Below are 11,766 nucleotides of genomic sequence, written 5' to 3' on the forward strand. Positions count from 1 at the left end.
GGTGTAAGAACAAAAAAATATTTGTATTCCCAAGACCTTTTCAAACAAATCAAGAAAAAGGGGCTGGTCCCTTTTTTTTGGGGGGGGGGGGGGGCAAGAAACTCGTAAAGGCTATTACAAATTACATAAAAACGATTAAGATTTCGTAATGTATTATAAAAGCAAAGTTGTTAATTGTAGCAATATCTATCTGGAAAACTCATTGCCACACCCTTTAATACGTAATAATGGATTTGTATACATTATCTGAAAGTGGGAGGGGGGGGGGATAATTCTAGAATTGTATCGATTATTCATGGTATGATTTAAAACAGAAATCGCAAGGAAGACCTACTCGTTACTCGTAACGAGATCGTATCTAGTTATTATTAAGGTCTTCCGTTTCCAACGGAAGACCTTATTGTTATTGCTTTGTTTCTTTTTCACTATTATTTTTATTGTTTTTTTTTTCTGTCACGTTTTCTCAAAAATGCTTCAGCCAATTTTCATGAAATTTTCAGATCTTATTCATGACAAAATTTGTAAGAAAAGTACACGGGCTTTTTTTAATCGTCACTTCCGGTACCGAGATATCAAAGATTTTACGTTTTTGCTTGTTCACAATTTTTCTCAAAAAGTATTTACGATAGAAACTTCAAATTTTCAGAGAAGGTAGAGAGTGAACGGCCGCAGTGCCCTTCGCATATCCGAACGTCCGCCGTCACTTCCGGTCGTCACCGGAAGGAAATGAAAAACCTTAATTTTTCAAATTTTTAGATTTGAATTTTATTTATGTTTTTATTCGATAGAGACGCTTAAAACACTTCAGAATATGAAATTCGTGTTAAAATCGATCCAGGCATTCCCGAGATTTTGAGTTCAAAAGTTCTGAAGCGAGAGTCCGCGTACCTCAGTCGTTAGAGTGTTGGACTTGTGCCCAGGCGACCCGATTATTTGTTCTTCCCTAATTTTCTTTTGTTTAACGATTTTACCTTTAAAATGATGGTTTTTATTGTTTTCCGTTTTATTTTTATCATAAATAAAAATAATAACAGTTTTTTTAGTACAAATATAGAGCTCGTTTTTGTCAGCAGTTCGCATCGCCGCCATCAAAGACATGCCGCCGAAGCGCCCCCGCAGTACGACCGCATTAGAGTTCACTGGGTCGCTTTGCCGGCATCAAAGAAATGCCGCCATCTCAATGACTGTATGCACACAACATTTAGCAATGCACCAACGTTATTCTACATGACCTTAAAAGGAGGACTGATTAGTATTTGTTCACATATATAGATACACGCTTGCATGTATGCATGCGTTTATTGACATTCGTTGCTGATATACTGATTCCCTAAACACTATAAAAAACTAGAAAATCTCTCTCTCTCTCTCTCTCTCTCTCTCTCTCTCTCTCTCTCTCTCTCTCTCTCTCTCTCTCTCTAAAGTACTTGTACAGGTAACATGCAGTAAATTGGATAGAGGCTAAATGTACATTGGCGTCCAAAAAATATACATGTATTTATTTCAAGTTACGGGATAATGTCTATGGATTCAAATAATTTGAAATTCATTGCTTAATGATTGTCTTCATACTGATTGGAAGTCAACGCTAAAATTAAAGATGGTGGACTTTTTCCTTTTTTTGTGCATGTCTATATACTGATACAAATCTGTTGCCTGTCTGGGATTAAGAAAAACCTCCAAAGTTTATACACGTAACTATACAAACGAACGGGTGACTGCGACAAGGTTTGAAAACTGACCAGCCGTTTATGAGTGTTTGAGCCTAAGATAAACAGATGTTAAAAAATCAATAGTTACATCTTTCAAACAACGCTTATACACTGTTCTAACATATGTATATTGTTTAGAAATTGTGTTATTTGTGATATTTAGAATTTAATAGTCTACGTTTAATATAGAAGTCACCGACCGACCCCCCCCCCATTCATAAAATCATTTAGTTTTTCTGGCCCGATTTTCCTTGATCTTTGATCTTGGGCCTTTAACTTCAACTAATTACCATTCTAGATTACTGTACTAATTACCAGACCAATTCGTTCATTATTAACAGAGTTATGAAGTTTTTGGCATTTGAGTTTCAATTGTCGTGATTGACATGTACTGTAAAAAAAATCATAACTCCCAAGCCCTTCACTCAATCCTAATGAAAATTCGTGAAAATGAACCTCGGACACCATTCTTATTGTCTGCCAAATATGCAGCGGATTGAACAATCAAGTCGAAATTCCTGAGATTAAACGGCGCTTATTGCCTGTACCGGTAAATTAAATTTACGCAGTACACGCAACGACCCCCCCCCTCCTATTCAGAAAATCATTTAGTTTTTCTGGCCTGATTTTACTGGATCTTTCATCTTGAACCTTTATTTTCAACCTAGTTCAATTCTAGATTACTGTACTACATGTAATGACCGAATCCGAGATCCACACCTCAAAATTCTATTTTCGATTTATTTACGACGAAAATCAAGCTCAGGTCTTTTCACCCCCCTCCAGACACAAACACGCATCAATATTTCAAATGACCTCGCACTGTTACCAAACCTGAATAGTCAGACATCTTACACGTTGTTTTTCATCTCATACAAAAACTCAGCTCTTCTCCCGGGCGGAAACGCCCCAAATTCAAAGACAACTTCGGGAATTATTTTGCGTCAGCCATGTTTTGAGACATCTGCAAAGGCTGTGTGTTCTAATCTCGCCGGAGCCAAGATTTCTTCTTTCTCTCTATTTCTTTCTCTCCTTTTTATTTAATTTTCTAACTTAAATATTCAACATAAAAGGGTTGTTGGACTAAAATTCAAGGTGAAAAACACTCTTCAATTAAGATTTAGACAAAAACAGTCTTTTATAATTAGGGTCTTCCGTCTTCAGCGGAAGACCCTTTTATTCTTATTGTTATTAGGGTCTTCCGTGTACAAAGAGTGACCCTCTTTTTTTTCTTCGGTTTCTTTTTATTACAGGTTATTAGACGTGTTATTAGGTCAAAAGACCTCTTATTTAAAATGAAATAAAATGGGGCTGGTCCTTCAAATTAGGAATCCAACGGGGTGTATAATTCTTCATCCATCGCTCTTTAATATCACATCTGCATTTCGTGATATGTTTCGTTGATGAAGATAAAAGGAAAGGTCATTTCCTCTTCTAAAAATCAGACGGAAGACCTCCTCGTTGCTCGCAACGAGATCGTGTCTAGTTGTTATTACATTTCTTGTGTGACATCTTGGTCAGTGATGGAGACAATTTCATTAATACAAACACAAACTATTTCCCTCCACATCGTGTGGAGGATTTTTGTAGTGATTTATATAGTAATTTATATGGATTACAAACTAAAAACAATGAAAGTAAACTTACTGATATAGATAGAAACTATAACATAAACAAATTGTAAAAGAATATGGCAAAAACAAAACCCACATTCATGGAGAGAAAAGACTGTAAATGGAGACCACAGTGTGTGTACTGGTCCCGTCCATTGTGTATATGCAGGTCTTGTAGGGTTATATAACAATCTATACGAAGACAGTTAAGGCAACCTGGTACAACCTAAATTGACAACTGACACAAGCAGTATAACACGACAACACAGGATGGAACAATAAAATGTACCTACGTGTACCCACGTTGTGATTTGGATTCCGGTTTCCACAAAAAACTTCGACATTTAACATGAATTTGTCATTGAATTTGTTCAAATGAATCCTAACATAATGCATTCCTTAACAAAACGTATGTGAAAATTTCAAGCATCTACAATTAATAGGTGTTTAGAAATCTGTGACTAAAAAATTGTTCGAAAGTTTAAGCTAAAAAATAAGCTAAGCTGTCTTTTAACAGGAAGTCAACGTCTGATTGGAACAAAATTGAATCCCACTATCGGGCACACTCAAACAAAGATTGTGTTTTCATTTCAGGCTTAGTTAAAAATATTGACTGTTTGCCATAGTTATGTGATTAAATCAAATTACGGTGAAACGTTTTAAGTGAGCCAAACTCTATGGAACCCGTATTGGACAGTTCACATATCTACTGGTAACATAGATCAGGCGTTTCCACTTCGAAGAGAATATGATAATATAAATGTCCCCAAGAGAAAAACTATACAAAGAACTCTAGATATTTTCAAACCTTTAACATTCATAACAATTTCACGAATGGTTGTATCCCAAATATTGCACAACGATTGCTTATATATGAAAGGCATGGAATTCCTTTTTGTTTTGGTAATTTAATTACATTATACGATTGATAGATATAATAAATCAAATAAAGGATAAAGTGCAATTTTTTTTTGTTTATTACCAGCACTTCAAAATGCAATTTTCAGCTCGTCAAATTACACCAATAAAAGGTAAAGTTAGACTGGGTTCATCTGGATACTCTGTTTTTAGAATATTTAACCACTGTACAACTGCAGTCAAAATAAATTTCCATATAAGGCAGATGGTTGCCATCGTCCGTCTACCATAGCGTAGTGAGGGAATTCCATGTACCCAAATAAGACTAAATGGCTCTGTATCTGCAAAAAATTATTGAAAAAAATTCTAATGAGTTTCTAAAGTATGATGTATGTAATCTAATATTTGATTGCTTGATAAGATATTGGCGCTTTTGATTAGTCAAAAATTTCTTTGATACATGCATCAATAAATTTTTGCCGTACTACTTTCCTGAACTGTTCTGATTTAACACTATTTATAGAGCAGGATTTTCCAATATAAACAGTAAAGAAAATGTAAAGTTATGTCTGTTTAATTGTAAGCAAACAAAATACAACTTTCTATATATATAAAAAGGTTAACCTTGAAAAATAAGCAATACACAAAATGTGATTCACTAAGTGGTAAATTTTAAAGCAACTTAACAAGGTTTATAAAGGAATTATATTTTCCTCAATAATAACAATGTACTAAAAGGCATTACCCTATTGTATTCATAGCATCTATCTGCAGTTTTGATATACTTATGTCTAGTAAGCCTTCTTAAGATCAATTGTCTTATATTATTTTACCTCTAGGCAAATTAAATTCAAAACAGTATACCAAAATCCTTGATTTTGTCAATACCAGGCCACAATGTATGAAGTGCTAAATACAACGCTCCAAAAAAAAAATCAGGTGGACATTTTTAGATAAATGTTGTATCAATGCAATGAACCGGCATTCTCTATGCTGCAACTTACATCGCTATATACGGGTAGTCTGAGTGGAATCTGTGTTTTGTTGTCTTTCATCCCCAGTATGGTTGTTTGTTGCCGACTCTTCTCCAAGTCCTTCTTGTTTCTTGAAACTTACTATCAACTGAATGGTTCTCTCATTAAGGACAAAACTTACGAAAATAAACACCCCTTGTAGACAGTTAAGAATGGATATCAGATAGGAAAAAACTGAAATGTTGAAGAAGCCATCAATAATTTGTAATCCCCACAGTCCACCACTTAGAGCAAAGAGCTTTAAGAATATGGTGAAATTGCTTCTTTCATGAGTTGAAGATTTGATCTGTTTTGTGGAAACAATCTTTCCCATTGTCCACAGAAGAAGACAAAGGTTTACAATGACAGAGAGGATGATGGGAACCAGGAAAACGCCAATTCGAAAGTTTAAGTTTGAGAGAAAGCAAACCTCTTTTCCATAACCACTGTTGCCGAAATAGATAAAAGATATAGTGATTGTAATTGCCACAACAATAGTTGGAATAAGATACGTAATGGCAAGGTACTTTCGGAATAGCTGTGCTGTGAAGGTCGGTCTTGAATTCAATGTATGAAATACTTTAAACGTGTGGAAAGAATAAACAGTAAAGGAACAAAGCATGGACAACCACAAAAAATGTTGCAATATTCCAAGCACCACACAAACCAAGTTGTTTTCTGTCATGTTATTTCCCATGATGAAGAAAAACTGGGCAAGAAAAAGGTTTAAAACTAAGACCATCAAATTTTTACCAGGTAGAGTTCGCAAGCTAGAGACTGTACAGTATACTATAAAAGTCATGAATAAACAAATAAGGGACAAAAGAGAAGTACTGAGGGTCACCCATCTTAGGATTTCATCCTTTTTGGAGAGTTTCCCAAATGTTCCTGGGTTATAGCTGGCCAAATATACATCGATGCAAAAACTGATGGAATTCGAAGCTAGAGTCACATATTCACCTGGAAGTAACTTTACGGCGGGCGACAGGACAGTTGCTATTCCAGAAGAGTCCATAATGTATTCTTCTGGTCCAAATTGTATGTGTTTACATTTTAGGATGTTGGCTAAAACAGTGACAGGTGAGTGTATAGATAGTCTGGTATTTTCAAGACTGTATTTGCAATGGTTTGTTGAGACCATGCTAAAATCAATATTAGATTTCATGTATTTGAAAATATTAATTTCATTTGTTGTCATGTTCTCAATGTAGAAATTTCGGAAGATGATGCGGCTCTTGCTTTGGATAATGTCAACAATCTGAAACAATTTGTTCTCCAAAAGACTAATGTCAGTGAAAATGACATCTCCTGGGGAAACAACAATTTTCGTTGAGATACGAAAGCCCGTCCAAACATTGTTAGGAAGGTCATCAACACATGAAATATTTTCAAACATTTTTAAGACTCGAAGAGTGTAGAATTCTCTTCTCTCAAAAACTGACAGTTCTTTTATGAAAATTTTCTTCAATGCATTTAAAATATTCCATCCATTCCCGAGGTCACCGGAGACTTTTCCTGTTGATTCTGCAAAGATCGCATACTCCCCCGCCTTGTTCTTCTTTGAGGGTAAGACACAAGATCCATTGTTTAGAAAGCGACCAGGGTAACATGAAATTGGTCTGTAGATATTCTGAAAAAAAAAACCATACTATCAATCCTTATAACTAAAAAACAATTTTTTTTTAATGGCTAAATACATGTAATATCAATTCAATTATTCAATCCCCAACGAACAAAGATAGCTGTAGGTACAGTAATGGATGTCATGAAAAAGCATTACTGAGATGATAATTTTAGAAAATGAATTCAATGCATGTTTTAAAGGGTCGAATATCGGTTATGATTTCAACAAAAGATGAAAATGAGGTATAATGATATTCCAAGAAAGTACTTTAAATGACTCATTATATGGTGTTATTATTGAAACAAGTTACTTAATTAGTATGACTGTGTTTTTGAAAATATTACGTTTTGATTTTTTTTTTCAAATGAATTGTTTTGATATAATGGATATTTTTTTTTTTATAAACAGTAGTTCTGCTTGTCTCTGAGGGGCTGAATAGTTTAACCATGATATTAAGTCATCAAATGGGGTTTTAAAAAATATGAACTCAACAAATCGTTGATAATGGAAATAATATTCTTTTACATCTATTTTTTTTTAGTTTATGTATCTGATATACTGATGTAATCATTCATAGGATATTTGAAACCATGTATTGAAGTACGTCACATGAGGTACAGGAAACATTATTGAATTAATTAAGGCCCCGACATGATATACTCCTGATAAGGCAACAATGCATTAAGGTCCCGAAAATTGTTATGTTTACTCAGAAAGTATGCGTGGATAATAATTACATGTATATATAATTAAGCAAATTCAGAACAGCTAGCTATATCAATGAGGAAAAAAAGATATCCGTGAACAAATGTGACACACCGTAACTCATGTATATACATTTGTTTGAATGAATATATTCATGATTTGAGGGGTTATATGCATAGTATATTCATGATTTGAGTAGGTATTTGTTTACTATATATTTTTTGAAATTGCACTTACATTGGCTTCATCAAAAAATAAAGTTTCATTCACTTGATGGTTCTGTAAAGGTTTGGAATCATCAGTTTCTCTGGTTGACATTCCGAATATTCCGCGTAGGCTCGGGGGATCTATAATTCCAATGGCGGTCACTTTTCCAAAACACTCATCGAGATCCCGGTTCTCGAAGCCAAAATCACAATCGGATAAACAATTCGAATCACACATTTTGCAAAACGAGTTTTTGTATGGATGCACGTTAGGCGAGTAGGAGAGGGGCAGGTCTCTGCAAGCTTCCTCTAACTCTATGGAAGCGTTATTTCCAGAGCAGTTTTCTTTCGGGTTTTCGATGAACTGCTCTCGGGAACATAGGTAACAAAACTCGTTTTTATAGTAAGCGTAGGATGGGAAGTTATCATTTGATGTCAAATGGCATATTTCATTCAAATCTGGATTTGACGTTGGAATACCGTCGCAAGTAGAGAAGTACTGCGTTGCGCATGCTCTGCTTTGTGGCGTTTTACTGTCAAAGGTGATGATACAGTTGCTGTCTTGTGCATGCTTGAATAAATTAGCAACACTGACGCTGTATGAAATAGGAATGACGTCCCGGCATCTGAACATAAACCCCCGCATGACGTATTTAGAGAACATCTGCAAGGTGTTATTTACAATGTCATAATTACTATTACACAGAAAACAGAAGAGGTTTTGATAATCTATACCATCTGAGTGTACTGGAACTTTATCAAGCTGAGGAAAATCCTCACAAAGAGATTTTATAGTAGAAAAATAAGGCAAGTTTCTGGTTTTATTGCCGTAGCATCCATTTGTTACAACGAATGAATTATCGAAACAACCTAATGGATATGACAATGCAACATCTACACAACAGCTACATTTATTCTTGAAAAAGCAGCTGGGGTCGCAGCTACAATCTTGAGACACAATATTCTGAACACTTTTCGGTAGCAAGTTTTTGTTGCAGATTTTTGTCGGTGTGGAAAGAATTTTCGTCAACAAAACTGAAGACAAATTAAAACCTCGTCCATTCAAAATTAACGAATCGGGGTCATAATCCGAAATTTCTGCATCAGTAATTCGGCTGTGTCGTATTATTTGCTGATAAAGATCTTGTGTGTGGGATAACGCTACATTCTGGTAAGTGTATATTATTGAACCCTGGTAAAGAAATTCGTGATGTTCCGATACAGTGAAGCCTTTTTGGAGGACACCGTCGAGTGGTATCAAGTTACAAAGGTAACAGAACATGTTCTTGTAGGGATATGTCACAGCAGACGATTCATAATTACTACACAGATGCTCAATCTGGGCTCCAGCGCTGGTCTCCCTGATGTCTCTCCGACATAGCGGTAAAAGTAATACATCTATGCGGAGAGGATTGCATATGAAACAAAAAATGTTGCTGTACAAACGAAACACTGGTCCATAGCCTGACAAACAGGCCCGTTCTATGTCGACACTGTATGCCTTTCTCTGCCATGTGCCAGTCACATTGCACCTGGTGAATCGCACCCTCTCTGATGATTCACACCTAGGTACTTTTGTCGGCCATTTTGGTACGTGCCATGCTGGACATAATTTTGGGGCCCTGAAATCTGCTAACACGTCGTATGGAAATGATATCTGACGGAGGTATGACGTTTTGGAACAAACCTCTTTGCTCGTTAAGATTTCCCATTTCTCAAGATCATGTGCGTCCTCTCCGTTACATAGCGCACAGTATATGTTTTTGTAGGAAAAGCGTGTTCGATTAGAACTTACAGGAACGTATCTGTAACGGTAAATCGGAGGGAACGAAAAGTCGGTCGACTCAGAACAAAGTAAATGGTCTTCCTTAACTGCTTCCGTCGGACATTGTTTAATCAAAGGATACATATGAGACTCGAGGCCTGGAAAGTTGAAAATGTCGGTCGACCAGCATTGAGTCCAGATGTTGTCTTCATACAAAACATCCGGACAACAGTCGTTTCGGGAGAAACATTCATCGTCGCATGAACACGGCGGACAGGGGCCAATCTTTGTCGGCACGTCTCCAAAACTGGCTGAATTTTCGAGACCTTTGTTGCACAGGTATCCAAATCCGCAGGCCGAAACGTATTGCCGATAGAAGTCTCTAGGATCGCTCAGATCTGCCCAACATAGCCGATGCTGTAAGAATCCGATCAGAACAACTCCAAACCTGAGCAAATGGCTATTCATGTTGCTTATTATGATGAAGACTACCTTAAAAAAAATGATGGCTTGGTTGTACCCCAACTAAATACATAGCCAATACATTATTGAATTTCAAATGATTAAGAGTGATAAGATATATCAAAAGATTTGCAAATTATTAAAATCTCTCTCTCTCTCTCTCTCTCTCTCTCTCTCTCTCTCTCTCTCTCTCTCTCTCTCTCTCTCCTTTATCCATCCTTTGCCTCTTTTATCTCAGTATACATACATATAACAACTTACCATGAATTCTGTACACTCTCCATTTTTCTCTACATCACCTTACTGTTGTAGTATTACGATAATTAATGAAATAGTGGAAAAACATTAACAAATCAGATAGAAACAGTGATTTAACAAATTGAATTCAGATGAGAAACTGTATTATCACAAAGACTCAATCCTAAAGTGAGAAGTTGATCATATGTTCATCTTATCAGGGTTCAAATGACACATTCGCATCGACCATAAAACGAATGGACGGTCATCGGGGTTACCTGCGTTTTGGGAATCATAACATGAATCTTTCATCGGTAGGTAATGGAATTGCGAGCACCCATTAGAAGATAAGGTGTCTCTAGAGACTTTGGCGTCTGTAGGTAAATCGGACACATCAAACAGGTTGACATTGAAGGTCCCATTGATTCACTTATTGATAGGTTATAAACTGCGTCCGACTTTGCAAATGAAAATAAAATGTACATATTCCATTCGCTTATATATAATATACTTCATATCCCGTTGAATTACAGTGAATTAAATTGTAACTTTGTTTGTTTGTACAAGAGCTAGGACACATACATGTACATGAGAAATTTTTAAGCATATGCATATATATATATATATATATATATATATATATATATATATATATATATATATATATATATATATATATATATATATATATATATAATTAATTACATGTAAACATTCGGCCTGGCCTGTGTATATCTCAAACTCGAGTAAATCACACTTGATATTTTTACCTTTCAATCTTGAGAGAAAAAATTATCAATTGAGGAAATGAGCAGTCTCTGTATAGTCACTGTGTAAGTATATATGGATTATATTGATCTTTAGAAACCATTATATAAAATATTTAATGATTTAACTATTATTTCGCTTTCCGTTTCTTTCTTTATCTTTTACTTTTAGTTTTGTATTGTTTTGCAAGTACATTTGTACCTACTTACATGGAACGCCAAATTAACATATATTCAAATATTTGTACCTATCTTCATATAATTGTACCTATCTTCAATTCAATTGTACATATCTTCAAATTGAATTAGAGATAGGTACAATTCAATTATACCTATCTTTAATTCATTTGAAGATATGTACAATTGAATTGAAGATAGGTACAAATGCAATGAATTGAAGATAGGTACAATTGAATTAAAGATAGGTACAATTGAATTGAACCTATCTTCAATTACTAAAATATTGGCAATAATGAATACTCCGTGTATAGTACTGCATCAGATGAAGGCGCATCCACTTTGATTATTGTTGCTGTTGTTGTTTTGTATTCATACGCGACGCTTCATTTACATTATTTACATTTTTGATCAATGACACTTCAAAGTTTTGATTTGAAAATGTTTTATTAAATGATAAGAAATGAAGGTAATAATTTTTCTGTTGATCGACGTATCAAAGAAAAAATTGACCGGAAAGCGGTACGTCGATCAATAGAAAAAGAATTATCTTCATTTCTTAAATTAATTGTTTTATGTAGAACGTTTAGACCAAAATACAGCCAGAATGCATGATTTTAATATTTT

General features: G+C 35.0%; 1 protein-coding gene across 2 annotated transcripts; it reads right to left on the reverse strand.

Moving 5' to 3' along the window:
• Nucleotides 1-4,284: 4,284 nt before the first annotated feature.
• LOC128164100 (uncharacterized) lies at nucleotides 4,285-10,348 on the reverse strand. 2 transcript variants are annotated; one of them, XM_052827835.1, is made up of 4 exons: nucleotides 10,220-10,348; nucleotides 7,763-9,988; nucleotides 5,188-6,826; nucleotides 4,285-4,524 (listed from the first exon to the last, which is right to left on the reverse strand). In XM_052827835.1, the coding sequence occupies exons 1-3, from the start codon at nucleotides 10,220-10,222 to the stop codon at nucleotides 5,192-5,194; spliced, it is 3,864 nt and encodes a 1,287-aa protein (XP_052683795.1). In that variant the 5' UTR covers nucleotides 10,223-10,348; the 3' UTR covers nucleotides 4,285-4,524; nucleotides 5,188-5,191. The 2 variants fall into 2 exon arrangements, with proteins under 2 accessions (XP_052683795.1, XP_052683794.1); XM_052827834.1 differs by having other exon boundaries at nucleotides 4,285-6,826.
• Nucleotides 10,349-11,766: the final 1,418 nt, after the last annotated feature.

Source organism: Crassostrea angulata, chromosome 9, assembly GCF_025612915.1.
Source record: "Crassostrea angulata isolate pt1a10 chromosome 9, ASM2561291v2, whole genome shotgun sequence".
Classification (NCBI taxonomy): Eukaryota; Metazoa; Mollusca; class Bivalvia; order Ostreida; family Ostreidae; genus Magallana; species Magallana angulata.

Bases quoted from the DNA above. Each gene is read 5' to 3' on its own strand.
- LOC128164100 (XM_052827835.1), bottom strand. The intron at 6,827-7,762 runs GTAAGTGCAATT...TTTTTTTTTCAG, and splicing joins TATTTTTTGATGAAGCCAAT to AATATCTACAGACCAATTTC.